Here is a 16123-nt window from a genome sequence, read left to right on the forward strand (position 1 = left end):
TTTTACAATTAGATCTGGGCATTGCTCACTTCTCTCTACACATGAATCATTCCATTTGCTTACCTCATTTAATGGAAGGTATAACTTTATCAAAAGTTTACAGAGTCAGCTAGGTGGTGCAGTGGATATCGCAATGGCACTGGGGGGTCAGGAGATCAAATCCAACCTTAGATACTTAATAATTACCTGTGTGACCTTGGGCAAGTTACTTAACCCCATTGCCTTGCAAAAAACAAAAACAAAAAAAAAGTTTACAAAGAGTTGAAAGAAACCAAAAGAACCATCTTGTGCAAACTATACTTGAACAAGGTCTGTTTCAGCCTTTTCTTGAGATGGAGAACCTATGAGGTACATCTAATAATAGTGAATTCACTACTTCCCAGGAGTGCAATCCATTTTAGAAGAGCTCTAATTATCACAATATTTTTCCTTTAATCAAACCTGAATTTGCCTTTTCTGCAGTCTCTATTCATTGCTTCTGGTTTTCCCCTCAGGTTTCAAAAGAATAAATCCTATCTCTCTCTTCATTGACAATCCTTTATTATCTGACAGTTTTGCCCCTTTAAGTCTTCTCTCCACCTTCAGCCAGTCCTCATATGACATAATTTCATGCTCTATTAATCTACCAGCTTCCTTTGCTTTAGATACTTTCTATCTTTTCAATAACATTCAGAAAACAGGATCCAGAATTTTTTTGAATATATGTGTGTAGCTTTACATATATCCCTTTTAAAATTCATCTTTCTAAGATTTGGTCCAGTGTTCTAGCCTCTATATAGTCTTCATTCTGATTGTCTTCCAATGTATAAACTATCCCTCCTAAATCTCAACTATGCCTTTATTCAAATAAGTGAAAACAAGATCAAATAATTTAAATCCAAACATAATTCATTAGGGTACTCTATTAGAAAATTTCATTCAAGTAGATACTGGACCATTAATCATTATTCTTTCAGTCTACCCATTAAACATTTAGAAAATCTAATTTTAATTTTCTTATTGTCTAGCCATCCTTTCCCCATAAACAGCAGGAGAGAGACTTTGTAAAATAATAAAAATCTAGGTAGGTTCCATATGAAACATTCCTTGGTCAGCCAATTTACTGACATTGTCAAAAAAAGGAAATAGATTTAGTCTGGAATGCCATGGTCTTGATATAATAGATGACATAAATAGTAATGGTAATCTGTGATTACTGTTTTCTTTTCTAGATATTCACTGGTTATTTCTTTAAAAATATATCCTTGAATTTTTTCAGGAATCAGTTAATATCACTAGCATATAGTTTGCTTTGTCCATTTTCTTCTTTTAAAAAATGGGGAAACTTTTTGCTTTTTCAATTCTGTAGGGGTTTGAAAATTTATCATTATCTTTGAAAGGCCATTGACCATGTTTCTCATCTGCCGGTTCTTTTGGTACTTTAGGATGCTGTTCATTTGGATCCAATTACTTTAACTCATCATAGAAGGTAGGGGCTGTCATTATTTCTCTGCTCATTTGTGTTATCAACTTTCTATTAGCTATACTTATTCTGTCCTTCCCAGTCCATTGAATTGTTAGAGACAATTAGTAAGGTATATTCCAGAATTATCATATGGATTTTCATTCTAGGCTAAAAAAGGTAGATTTTTTTAAAAAATAGAAAATAATCATATACATCATAAATGACATAAAAGGTGCTTACCTAGGAAGATTTTTTATGAAATTAATTGCAAAGATCTGCTTTTAAAAAAAATTTCCCCAAATTCAGCATTTCCAAGCTATGTTTGTAAAATAAAGAACAAATTGTGCTGATTCCTCAGTAGGACCATCTGGGTAAGACATAGACTTTTCATACTCAAATCCTTAATATATATATATATATATATATGTATATATATGTATTATACAACATAAATCTATGCAGTTCCTTTGAGGAAAAGTTATTAAAATCTGACTTGATAGAATTTGCCCTTTCCAACCACAGTATGATGGGAAGAGTCTTAACTTTGATCCAGAGATCCTTAGTTCAAATTCTACCTCAGACACTCAACTCTGTATGACCCAGAGTAAGTCACTTAATATCACTGAACCTGAGAAGTCTGAAGTCTTGACCAGCTGCAACTCTATGATCCTGCATTGAAATGAATGGAATATGGATGAGCATAATGCACACTTTACAGCATAAGTAAGTATAATTCTGTCCATTTTGAAATCTAAACATTGGACATTGCAAAGATATGGAAAACATGCAAGTAACCTTATTAAGGAAGGGTGTTGAACCTATCATTGCAATATAAAAATTTGGGAGTTTTTTAAAAGAAAGGAATTAGATAAAAACTCAGAGCACCATGAAACTACTCATCTGATAAGGATGAACCATCGAAACTGTCAGATGAGAGAACAGTCAATATGGATCAAATGAAGAAGAGAAGATTAGGATTAGTTGTTCAGTTATTTTCAGTCATGTCCAATTCCTCATGTCCCCTTTGGGGGTTTCTTTGTAAAGATACTAGAGTAATTTGCTATTTCCTTGTCCAGATTATTTTACAGATGAGGAAACCAAGGCAAACAGGGTAAAGTGACTCGTCCAGGATCACATAGCTAGTGAGTGCCTTAGACCAGATTTAAATTCATTAACAGAAGTCTTCCTGAATTCAGGCAAGGCACTATTTACTGTGTCACCTAAATACCCTCATAGGATTAATTAGTGCCTTCCCACTTAGGTCAATCATCTATGAACCTGACAACAACAAAAGAGAAGTCCATTGTCATATATGTAAGCAAAACATCTTCCCAAATTTATCAAAATGAATGATTATTTCCCATTCTATGACTCACACAGGACCAAATCAAACCTCCAGTGAAAGATATTGCCAAAGATTACAGAGGTTCAAGCAAGCAACTACGGACCATAAGAGCACTGATGTTGTTTTCCTCATTTCTATTCATTAAAGGAAAAAATGGGGGAAATGATTTGGAAAGTGAACAGCTGGCTAATAAGAAGCTATCTTAGACCAGAATTTGGATATCTGAAACACAGTTTAAAAGCAGGAATGTCAGGCTCCTAATAAAGGTTGAGAAAAAATTAATTAACTGATTGATTAGTTTATTAACTAATTAATTTTCCTGATGTCTTAGAAATCTAATTAGAAGCAATAATTGAAAAAGTAAGTGGTTAAGAACTGCTTAGATATAATCACCAAACTGGATACCATAGAAAATATCCATAGGAAAGGAAGAAGAATAGCAGTTGAAACACTAGGAAGTTCTTCTGAAAGACATGACCCAAGAAAAGATTATAGCACAACATACCTTCTGGCCAATCTACACAATCTGAATTCACAGGTTTACAAGTTGAGTCTCCAGGGGGTAACCAATGCCAGGTTCTAGAATTCTCTGTGAGACTACATTCCTAAAACTATAACTCATTAAATCCCACCAGTGATCTTAACTTTAATATCCGGTAGTCAAAATTAGCTCCAAGCAGACATTTACTAAAATGGCAAATTACTTACAAAAAAAAAAGAGTTACAAACCTTCTCCAACCCAAATTCCTCCCCAACACAGAATCTAAAGCATACTCTTCCATACTCTACTTTCTGGCCATTACTGTGAAATTGCCAACTACGTCACACTCTGAAGATTCCAATCCTTTCCTCTTTGGAACTTTAACCCTGGAGTCCTGTTATCTATACTGATGATGACCTTTCCTGGTCCACAATTTCAGGAAAATGCCAGAGATGTTTCACTTCCTTCCCTACTCTCTCTAACCATCTCCTTGACAGCTTCACCAGTGTCTTGCCTCTATAGGTAAAACAATTCTTCTGTTCTCACCCTATTTTTGAGTCCTGAAATGATAATTACCTCTTCCTTTATATCTGGGTACATTATGTTAATCTATTTCACTGTGACCCAACTCAGTATAGCAATGATGCTATAACGCACCTCCCTGGCCTCTGTTACCTCACTGATGTGGTTTGTCTTTCCTTAATAGAATGAAAATTTCTTGTAGACAGGGGAATAATTTTACTTTTGTATTTTTATACACAGTGCTTGAGACATAGCAAGCATGCAATAAACATCTTTTCATTCATTCCACAGCAAATAAACACAGCATCTATAGGAAGAATGAATATGTATAACCAAAGAAACTCATCTTCCATATGTCTGGGCCCTGATATCATTTCCTTTCTATTGTGTCCTCACACTATCACTGGGTTCAGCATTTTTGTTATATTCAGTCAGACTTTCCAAGTTGGTTCTGCTGTATAACTTCTGGGGTATGACTTGAATTATTTTGGAAGGATCTGTCATGTCCTTTTTTATTCCATTTCAAAAATCATTCCATAAAGCATCACTGACAAGTGGTTCCTATACCACTAATTGAAGAACTCTCCTCTGGGTGGACACTGTGAATGATTATGATGAAGAATCCAAATGGGGATGGTGATTATAACCACTTATTTATTTACATTCTAGTCCCAGCAAGTTCTAACTAAAAATCTGACCCAGAGTTAGATTGAGTTTCATTATGTCAGGAGGTATAGTCATAGGACTAAAATATATATATACATAAAATATTTATCAATTACTTATTTCATTAAAGAATGAAGGACTATTAATGCTGTTGTTAATTGTATTTTTCATTTGAACTTCAAACAAAAAACTCAGATGTATCCATGGTAAAAGGGCTTTTGTTTACGTATTTCTCCCTGCTGATTTTTAAAAATTAAACTCAAATAGTTTCCTGTGTAGACATCATCTTTTTTCCTGGTATCTGAAGTGGCCAATGACAGTTCAATTAAGAGAACAAATGAGAATCTTTCCCCCAATTAACTGTTTCATCCATTTAATCTATCAATAGGAATTGAGTGTTGCAACTGGGGAAGAATGATAACTAGGCATAAAACACTTTAAAGCTTTAAGACTACTTTGTAGACAATGTCTCTAGCCTAAGAGAGAAGTACTAAAAGCATAATTATTAACATTTTATATATGAAGATACTGAGGCCAGTAGTTAAATGACTTGCCCATGGTCAAAGTAAAAGGTAGAGCAATAATTTAACTACTGATTTTCCTGTCTCCAGATTCTGTATTCTGTCCCCTCTTCCATGACCTTCCAAAAATTGAGATTATTTACTCAAACAGTACAACTTGATCTTGTTAAATCAGAACTGGCACTGTGAAAAATGGTGAACTTGATTTCCAGTAGCTTCTCACCTGCCTCCTATAGAAAGCTTTTCATCTATGTTTTAGTGCCCCAAGCTCTAACTTAAGACCAAACTCCTCATGACTGGGTAATGACTGTCTAGGTTTCCCCACTGCCCAATCCTACAGGGTCTTAACTATGACCCTGAAATTAAGGTCAAATGTTTGTAGATGCTGTTCTTACCATCACCACTTCTTTTTGTGGAAATAGGAGCACTTGCCTTTTTTTCCCATCTTGAGATATTTCTCATATTTCCCATGACTTTGAAATAGCCATATCAGGGGCTCAAAAGTTATCTCTGCAATTTTTTCAGTAGCCAAAGATGGAGTTTACCTATACCAAGTGATTTTCTTTTTCTACCTCAGATTCCCCTTATTTTTTTCCCACTACAGTCTGCTTCTTTTTCCTCTAGAAGTACTTTATTTTCCATAGACAATCTGCAGTGTTAAGTAGTGTGTTCTTTCACCCTTTCTTACAGCTGGGAGTTTATCAACTCATGTTTTCCATATATCTAGGCCCTAATGTCATTTTGCTTCTTATAATTTCCTACAATGATTCTCCCCCTACCCTCAACCAATCCTCAGTGGTAAAAGATCTGTATTGGGCAGCCTGAGTCTGCACCTCTTTGAATTTGGACTCTGGTCTACTTCTCTCTTGAATCCAGATCTCTTCACTTGAACATAAGGTGGCAAAAAATTTGGATATAAACCTTGATGGATGCAGCTCCTCTCAGTAGTTCAGAGAGCTGGGACAGCCCTAGGAGTCTGGTTATGGAAAATGTTATCCCCATCCAGGGGAAGAAAAACAAAACAAAAGAAAAACAAACCCTACAGAATCTGAATGAACACTACATTCACTTTTTTAAAATTTCTCTTATGCATTTCTTTCTTTTCTCATGGTTTCCTTTCTTTTCTTATTCCTACTTTCTCATAACAAGAATGACTAATCTGCAAACATGTTAAATTCAAATGTGTATGTGCAATATTCACGTGACTGTCACTGAGGGGAAGGGGGTGGAAAGGGAGTTTGGAAGGAAATTTGTAACTTCAAATATACATATGCAAGTGGATGAATGTTGAAAAACTTTCATAACATGTAAATGGAAAAATAAGATATCAATTAAAAAACTTTGGATATTCAGATACCAATCTCTGGAATGAAGCAGAAATATGAATCGTGCACATTTGGGACAAATCCCTGGTCAGTCCCTCCTGCTGTACACATCTGAAGTATTATTATTATTCATCTGGCGGTATTGACTAATCCCTATGGTATCAAACTTGGTGAATATAAATGTCTATGTAGTGGGATTCCAGATTAATAAATCTAAGTCTCTGAGATACCATTGAAAAGAAATAGATGGGGCAGCTAGGTGGCGTAGTGGATAAAGCACTGGCCCTGGAGTCAGGAGTACCTGGGTTCAAATCCGGTCTCAGACACTTAATAATTCCCTAGCTATGTGGCCTTGGGCAAGCCATTTAACCCTGTTTGCCTGGGAAAAAAAAAAAAGAAAAGAAAAGAAATAGATGCCAGTAAAAAACTTCTGGCATGCAGAGCCCATATCTTATTAATCCTCATAGCTCCTCTAGGACCTATCACAGCACATTAAAATGTAATAAATATAAATAAATGTTTCATGGATAAAATGACTATATTTAGTTATTCTTCTCTTTAACCTAGAAGGCAGAACTAGAGACAATGTGAGCACACTGCAGAGAAACACATTTATACTTGATATAAGAAAAAGTCATAATAATAGTGAGACAAATGTAGAATGATCATCTTCAGAAAATAAACAATTCAGCGAGTATTATTAAATGCCTACTTTGTGCTAAGTTCTAAGGATACAACTAGCAAAAGAAAATAGACCTGAACCCAAAGGTTTACTTCTTCCTTATCAGAGTTCTTCAAGCACAGTCTAAGGACCATTTATCAAAAGTATTAAAGAGATCAGTTTTGGGTTGGATTAGATTGCTTTTGAGATTTTGATGCCTCCAAGACTTGAAGACACAAAGACTGGTGCCTTCCTTCCTTTGTAACTTTCTTGTATTCTGCATCCCTTCATGAATTCTGCAATCCAGTCATATTACATTAGCTATAGCAGTCCATTTTCCATCTCTATTCCATTGTATCAGATCTTTACCATGCCTGAAAAACTCTTTATCCCTTGTAAAGACATGTAACTCTCAGAATCCTTGACTTTCTTTAAGATTCAGCACTACCTTCATAAGTATGGCTTTCCCATATCTAACCTGCCACTGCCATTCCCTCTAAAGTTACTTGTTATCTAATCTGTATCTGGGGTGTACTGATTTATATGTGCCATCACTCCCATTAGAATGTGAGCTTTTTAATATCAGGGACTGTTTTACATTTCTTAGTTTTTTTAGTGCTTATTTAGCACAGTGTCCACCACTGAAATTCTTTTTAAAGCAATCAATTATTCTTTTATGAAATCTAAAGATAAACTGATTTTAAACCATCATTGAAGTTAATTGTTCTGCTAGTACCTTCCCTCTGAGATTATCTCCAATTTATCTTTTGTTTATCTTATCTATATATAGTTGCTTGCATGCTGTATTCCTATTAGAATGTAAGTTCAGTAAGGGTAGGAACTAGTTTTGACTTTCTTTGTATTCCCAGAGTTTATTGGCACAATGCTTAATTGGTAAATGCTTTTCAACTTGATTTAAGTATATATTGTGAAGCCCTCATACTTAAATGAAATCTGAATTTCTGACCTAAGATCTACTCATTTAAAATATTTTCTATCATTTAATAGGAAGCCACTGCGAAGATGATATTGATGAATGCGCCTCAAGCCCTTGTAAAAATGGTGGGACGTGTGAGAACTTTCCTGGGAATTACACTTGCCATTGCCCAGCTCAAGACTTCCAGGGCATAGTTTATGGAGGAGTGGACTGCCGTGAGATTTTTTTGGGCTGTACCCGCAACAAATGTCAGAACAATGGGATTTGCATCCCTTACATACAGAATGGTCAACATGAATTCAGCTGCCTCTGTCCACCTGGCTATTCTGGGTCACTCTGTGACATTATCACTACCCTTTCCTTTGAGGGGAATAGTTTCCTGTGGATCACTAGTGCTCCAGGGTCAATCAAGGATTCTCTCTTTAGCATAGCCCTTAGTTTTCAGACTATACAATCATCAGGTCTTCTATTCCTCCGAGGTGAAAAGGACACTTATGCAAAACTTGAGTTGTGGAATGGCTACGTCCACCTCTCAGTTCAAGTCAATAACCAGTCTAAGATGCTGCTGCACATTGCCCATAATACCAGTGATGGAGAATGGCATTCAGTAGAGGTAACCTTTGCAGAAGCTATTACCCTTACTTTACGTGACAACTCCTGCATAGAGAAATGTGTCAATAAAGCTCCTTCTCCAATTGATAGTGACCAAGTGATGATTGCATTTCAGAACACGTTTTTGGGTGGTTTACCAGTTGGGAAGACGAATGATGGTGCTGCTCTGCTTAACATCTATAATATGCATTCTGCACCTTCATTTGTAGGCTGTCTCCAAGACATTGAAATAGACTCGAATCTCATTACTCCTGAGAATATATCATCTGGCTCATCATTCAACGTCAAAGCAGGCTGCAATAAAAAAGATTGGTGTGAAAGTCATCCTTGTCAAAATAGGGGACGTTGCATCAACTTGTGGCTTAGTTACCAGTGTGATTGCTACCGGCCTTATGAAGGGGTGAACTGTTTAAGAGGTAAGAATATGCCATTAACCCAAAGAGGGTTAAGTCATAAGGCAGAGCAAAGCTACCTGCCTGCTACTACTGACGGCTAGAAAAACATAATGAATGACCCTTTGGGATCTTTGTTGCTGATTGCCCAATGATGAGGGGAAAAAAACAACTTATGCAATAATTATTTTTGAGCTTCATCCTTAGGAAGTCAGGGCTTCACTCATGCAGAGATGTTAAAATAAGTCAATAGCTCTGACTCATCAACTACTTTCATCTTGGTATTTATGAAATGCCATTAAACTTTAATCATTTTCTGGAGAACAGGGATCTACTTTACATCTAATTTGACAGTGGAATACTCCTCAGGGGAAGGAGCCTCAGAAATATACTCTGTGACTGTACAGGCATACTCTCCCTCCTGTTTCACTAAATGCTCTTCATGTGAAGAAGCAAAGTTGACAAGTAGTTACTCAATACCTACCATGTGCCACACCCTGTGAAGGAGCTGAAGGATAACTTTTTTTAAATATACAAATCCACTTGGCTATTCCAAGGGGTTTCAAGGGTCACATCAGAGAGAATTTACAAAAAGTTTGAACCAGATAGTTCTGGAAGGAAAAAAAAGTTATAATCTTATCTTTCAGCAAGGCCCAGGAATCTTTTTTTTTTGCTTTTGTGTTTACTTGTTTCCCTTTGGCATGATCCAACTTGAAATAGATTCCAAAAATCTTCAACTCTCAACTGTTTCTTAGAGGTAAGGTACACAGTGGATAGAAGGTTAGCCCTGGAGTTTAAAAGGTTTGGATTACTACTGGTATGGCAATGGGCAACTCACTTAACCTTCACAGTACCTTGGGTTAGCCTCTAAGGTAACTAGGTGGCGTAGTGCATAGAGCACTGCTCTTGGCGTCGGAAGGACAGGAGTTCAAATCTGAACTCAGACTCTTCCTGCTTACTGGCTGTGTGACCTTGGACAAGTCACTTACTCTACCTCACAACCAGTCATCCCGTCATCCTGATTCAGATCTGGCCACTGAACCCAGATGACTCTGGAGGAGAAAGTGAGGCTGGTGATTTAGCACAGTCCCATCTCACTCAGATCCAATTCACATAATTGTCATGGCATCACCCCCCTCCCCGAAGTCATGGTCATCTTCGAGAATGAAGGACAAATATTATGACTCTCAAGTCTTATAAGTTGCCAGTTCATATTTGTAGACTGAATTTCCACAGCACAGGTTTCCTGGACCAATAAAATCAAAGCTCATTGTGTGGAAGTAGGTTGGGATCATTTCTTAGACTGCCACTGATAGCAATACATACATTCTTTCTTTTCACCAGTAACATTATTATTAACAGTAGTATGATTATGATGCAGTGACAAAGTCTGAAATTTAATTGCAACAGACTGCTTTGAAGTTTTAGCAATAATTTATCCCAAGGACTGAAAAGCAATGTGGCATGTAGAACAACATCTGGTAAATATGTGTTTCTCCTTTATATGAATTAAAATCAAAACCATTCATAGGCCAGCATAACCTTCTAACAATATAACCTTATAAGTTAAAAATGGTTAAGAATTATTAGAAACTATTCATTCGGGTTTCTTTATTCCTTACCCTCATAGCACACCCTTGCTCAACTGCAATATTCTTTACAAATCATGGCCCAGTTTCATTCTGAGGGAAGCATTCTAGATCTGTGCAATATTTTAAATGGAATGGCAGTTGTAATATGTGGGGTTTTTAAAAGGATGAGGAGAAGAAACACTCGGGTTAGGGGGACCCTAAGCAGTGTTTCCTTCTTTTTGAAGAAAAGTTGCTGCCAAGTATTTAATTGACACTAGGCAATATTTTCACTACATATTCAAAATAACAAACAGATGTTGACTTATTTTGATCAGCTCCCAGATGTAGTGACCCATGAGCTTAATATTGACCAAGTGCTGATGCTAACTGTCCAAAAAAAGTACGTTCAAGGGATGCTTGGTTCAATGGCCTATGGTTTTATGTCTAAGATTTGTTTTCTTTTTAAGAAAAGGAATAGAAAACTTTTGGTATCAGGCTTTATTTTCATTTCCTACAGCATCCTCTGATTTCCAATATTATTCAAAATGAGTTCCTTTTTAACCACTTGGAAAATTCAGGGTTGCTCTCTCCCCACCAAAGTAAGACAGGGTGGGGAAACATTTTCTTCATGAAAACTGTCATTTTAAATTTAGAGGCAAATATTTACATGTGTGTATATACATACAAATGTTATATTTGTATAGATATAAATATTATATAATATCATCTCTTTTAACAAGCCAATAGAGGGGCAGCTAGGTGGCACAGTAGATAGAACACCAGCCCTGGAGACAGGAGGACCTGAGCTCAAATTCAGCCTCAGACATTTAATAATTACCTAGCTATGTGATCTTAGGCAAATCAATCCCATTGCCTAGCATAAAAAAACAAGCCAGTAGAGAAAGAAATACTAGTCAATTATAATATTAAAATACTTTGTGTGTCATTATTAATGAAAATTATCTGTTGGAAACCAATAGAGAACTTGTTTCCATTACTGACCATGCCATCACAATGCAAAATCACACTTATGGAGAACTTCCAGGGTTTTGTGTACATGTGTCTGTGTGTGAAAGATAAAGATAGAGAATGAGTGAGAACAAGAGAAAAAGAAAATCTCTTCCTTTATCACTTTTTCACTTTTTAATATGTGGTCAGTGAACAATGGCCACTAGACAAATACGAAAATGTAGTAGAAACCTCCAATCTACAATTTGGTTCTGACAGTTTTCCATAAGAACTCTTTTCTTCTCATATAAGCCAACAAACCCCTTAAACTCCAGTTTAATTTGCTAATCCAGCAAATACCAATTAACTTACTTTATGGATATTGACTGGCAAATAATAATCGAATTATAAATACATTTTGGTTGGCTGATTGAAAAATGGAATAGACTTCTCTAGAGAGAACTTTGTAAGTATGTTTTTACAGCATATGATTTGAGGAACATTAAGAAAGGCAATTGTCTAAAAAAATTATTCCCCATTGAGGTGTTTCGGTGTTTAGTATTCTATTATTGGAGGCTCATTCCTTTTAATATAAGATTGTATATCTAAAACTGAAATAGGTTTCAAAGATCATCTAGACCAGTTCCCTCAATTTACAAATGAGGAAACTAATATCTAGTGAGATTCAATGACTTATTAAAAATTTCCCAGGTAGCAGAGACAGGATTCAAGCTAAAATCCTCAGATACTAAAAACAGACTTCTTTCTTCTTGACTCTGAAGGTATCTTTGGTATCAAGAATATCCCATTTTTTAAAATAGGATAACATTGCCAGTTAACTAATGTTAGATGAAAGCAGAACCCACAGGAATCATAGAATTCATAATGTGGCTAAAGAAATCATCTAACCTAACCCATACAACATCCTGGATGAAAAAACTACCTACTTCATAGGTTGTTCAGTCTAGGCAGACTGCTTCCCAAACATAATGAAAGCCCATACCAATGGATGAATAGCCTAGAAAAGGGACTTTGAATAGGATGACTAAAAGTAGCATATCTAAAGTTACTTTGATAAGGTTTCACTTAATCATTGAGGTCCCCACCCTTACCTGCAGATTTCCTTCATCACTACCATGTTATCTTTGTGCTCCCATCTTCTCCAAACAGTTAACACTTTGAACATATTAAAGTGCTTTTCTGTGAAAAGGGTAAGAGATTTTTTTCAGGATATCTCATTTTCAAACACTCCACCCAACTTTTCTCACAAACTATCAAACTGTCTCAGAAATTCTAATACTTCAGCCAAGGGCGATTACATGAATAAAGTCAGCACATATTTTATATTTTGAAAGCCACAGGGGGTGGAGGTAGGAAAGAGAGACAGACAGAATCACAGGCTGAAAATCATCAGAATGTTTTAGATTAGGCCACATTTATATATGTGAAACAAGGAAAGATGTACCCTGGACATGGTACCCAGGTCACAACAGTGAAAGCCTACACAAGCTATGCAGCTACAATTGCCCTGAAGAATAGCATAATTCATCAATTTGAAGAAACAGTCTTTGGTCAGACTTCGTTCTTATTGGATGCACAAATCTGCTCAGCATTACTCATGACTAAGAACTATAGAAAGGAGGAAAGAAATGGGAAAGAAGAGGAAACTGAGGCAGGGAAAATATAGGAGATCAAGAAGGACACTTCCTAGCCATCCTGGCATGGTTTTTTACCTAAAGAAAGTATCTGCCTCTCTGTTCATTGATGAGATTGTGGTAGCCACCATTTGTTGTGCCATTCTGAGTTTTAGGCAAAAAAAGGACACTAAGGGTAAACAATAATATTCACAAATATTAAGTTTGGCTGCAAATCATTATTCTAAGTGAAAAGCAAAACAGAAAAACCAAATAGTCCCTGTCCTCAGGAGTTTATAATCTAGTCTGACATTGAAAACTCCAGAGAAAGGGAGAAGGTAAAGGAATAATTGTCCTGCAACTTCTCAGAAGTAAAGGTATTGTCCTTGTATAACCTAGATGAATAGTAGCACTGCTCTAGGTTCAACCAATTCACCAGATGAATCAGGATCAGGAAAGCAACCCTTGACTACCCTGAATCAGAAAGCTATAATTACTTTACCAAACAGTATAAGAAATAGCTACTTCTTTTAGAGTCAATTAAGATCAGAGAAAGAAAATAGTAAAGAAGCTGAATGTTTTGTCAAGATTGCAGTTACTGAGAGATGACAGGTGCATATAGCTGAGATTCTTAAATGACTAGATAATAACTTTCATTTTAATGACTTTTGTAAAGTCCAAATTCAAATCCTGCCATAGACATTCATTTTGTGAAACTAGAAAGTCACTCCTGTGACTTTCTGTGAAACTAGATATGATAATAGCAACTATTTCATAGGGTTGTGTGGCTCAGATGAAAGAACAAACTTTAAATATATACACATACACACACTTGTGATTATAACTATATGACTATAATTGCTAACTATGTTAGTTTACACCCTCTAGTGTGTGCTGATACATGTTTAACAATGGGATCTTCAAAAGGGCAGAAAATACAATTTTTAGTTGAATCTGCTTTACTTAACATTTTCTTTATCCCTTGTTTAAGTCTTGACAACAAATACAACAAAAAATCAAGTCCTGATTTATTATTTTGACACTTTCTGAGGTATAAATGCATATATTGAATATTTAACAAGAAGCTCTCTCTACCTGGTTCAAGTAAATTTCAGTATTCATTGACACCCCTGAACAGATCTGGAAACCCCTGAGGATTATTAAATAAGCCAACCATTAGATTAATAAAATTAGATGTCAGGGGCAGAATTTTTGATTTGGCTATAGAGGAAAGTAAACTAAAGGTCTTCTTCCAATACTTTACCAAAGCATGTAGGTGATTCTTCTTTCTCAGGTGTGCCAGGAGAATTCATAACAGGATAGAGAGGCTTCAAGTAAAGACCCAATGATAAACTATACATCTAACATCTACTGATTAGTTTAATCAAAGATGAAGAGGCTCATTGCTAGGGAGTAGTGCACTGGTGTAATTATCATTACTTAAAGTTATGGAGGTAATGGACATTACATTGTTAATAAGATCATAGATTTACAGTTGGAGGAAATTTTAGAGGTCATCTAGACCAACTTTCTCATTTTATGGATGAGTGAGGCTGATTAAGTTGCACAGGTAATACATGGCATAGCTTGGGTTTAAACAGAGATCCTTTGATTTCAAATCCAGTGATCTTTTCATTCAATAGTTTATGGAAATTCTGCAAAAACTTCATTGACTACTTTTAAAAATAATTTCAACTATTCATAAGATAGGTAATGCCATAAGAAATCCAAATTAGGTATTAAAGTTCAAGGATAAAAAATTTTGAAATGATTTTTTAAAATTATAGTCATCACACCAAGTTATTTTTCAGAAGTGAAAAATAAATATCTAAAAAGTTTAGGGGGGGGTGGCTGGGTGGTGCAGTGGATAGAGCACCAGCCCTGGAGTCAGGAGTACCTGGGTTCAAATCTGGCCTCAGACACTCACTAATTACCTAGCTGTGTAGCCTTGGGCAAGTCACTTAACCCCATTGCCTTGCAAAAAAAAAAAACTGAAAAAAAAAAGTTTAGGAATCCATGATAAGGATTACAAGATTAATGTGAACTTAACTGGGGGAAGGGGGGGAACTGGATCAAAATTATATAAAATATATAACAGGAGTTTCAGTCAAAACTGTAACAGTACTTCCTCTTCACACTTGGTGATCACAAGTTCAATAACATGTCTGAAAAATTACTTAAAACTAATCACACTTAGAGTCCTTTATGAAGTATGCTTCATTTAACACTGACTTAACACATTTTCTCTGCATTTAGAAACCCACATATTTCTCTTAACAGTGTTTTGCTTACACAAAATTTGCTTAAAGTATAGCATCCAACACAGAAGAAGAAAAGAAAAATGATATGATAGCTCAAAGGGCAAAGTAGGTTTACCTTAAAACCTCATCATTCTATCTATCCTGGAAATAGGATACTGTGATTTTCTGTGATTCTTTGCTTTTTGACTCGCAATGTTTAAACTTCCCAAGAATTCTTTTGGACCCTCATTTACATTAATTCCTTCTCATTTAGGTAGTGTCATAGTTATTAATGAAGCTGTATAATAAAACTTTTGGCAATCTTGGAAAATTCCTTAAAGACAAAGGGATTTATTTAGCAGATCATCACTGTGTGTGCCCTAAGATTTGATAATAAAACTGATCATTTTCCTTTTTCATTTTCAGTTAAAGCAACAATTTCTTTTTTGAGCAGGATTTTTAGACTTTATAGAGCCATCCCTAGCCCAATATGGTCATCAAGATCTATATGGTTGACCATTGTTTTGAGTCTCTTGAAGAACAGTTCAAGAGAATGCAATCATTTTCAGATGAAACAAAAGAAGTCTAGAATTATGGATAGAGACTTAAGCTTAGAATCAGATACAGTACCAGCTTCACTACCCGTGGGTCTTTGGGAAAACATACTCAGTTCCTCTATGGCTTCCATTCTAAGACAGGTGTTAGAAAGACTCCCCCCCCCACCAAAAAAAAATGTGATTCATTCTCCCTATTGGAAGCTCCCACTGGCTTTTTAGGACCAGGTTAGTGCTTCTGCTTGTTAAGAAACTCCCTCAACAGTGTTT

The 16123-nt window shown here is 35.8% G+C and overlaps 1 protein-coding gene across 1 annotated transcript in view; it reads left to right on the forward strand.

Moving 5' to 3' along the window:
* The window catches only part of CRB1 (crumbs cell polarity complex component 1), a 286152-nt gene that overhangs the window by 208360 nt on the left and 61669 nt on the right, over nucleotides 1-16123 (forward strand). Inside the window, exon 9 of the mRNA XM_074220895.1 lies at nucleotides 7974-8930. Within this exon, the coding sequence (XP_074076996.1) occupies nucleotides 7974-8930 (957 nt within the window). The remainder of the gene's footprint in view (nucleotides 1-7973; nucleotides 8931-16123) is intronic.

Source organism: Macrotis lagotis, chromosome 2 (assembly GCF_037893015.1).
Source record: "Macrotis lagotis isolate mMagLag1 chromosome 2, bilby.v1.9.chrom.fasta, whole genome shotgun sequence".
Taxonomy (NCBI): Eukaryota; Metazoa; Chordata; class Mammalia; order Peramelemorphia; family Peramelidae; genus Macrotis; species Macrotis lagotis.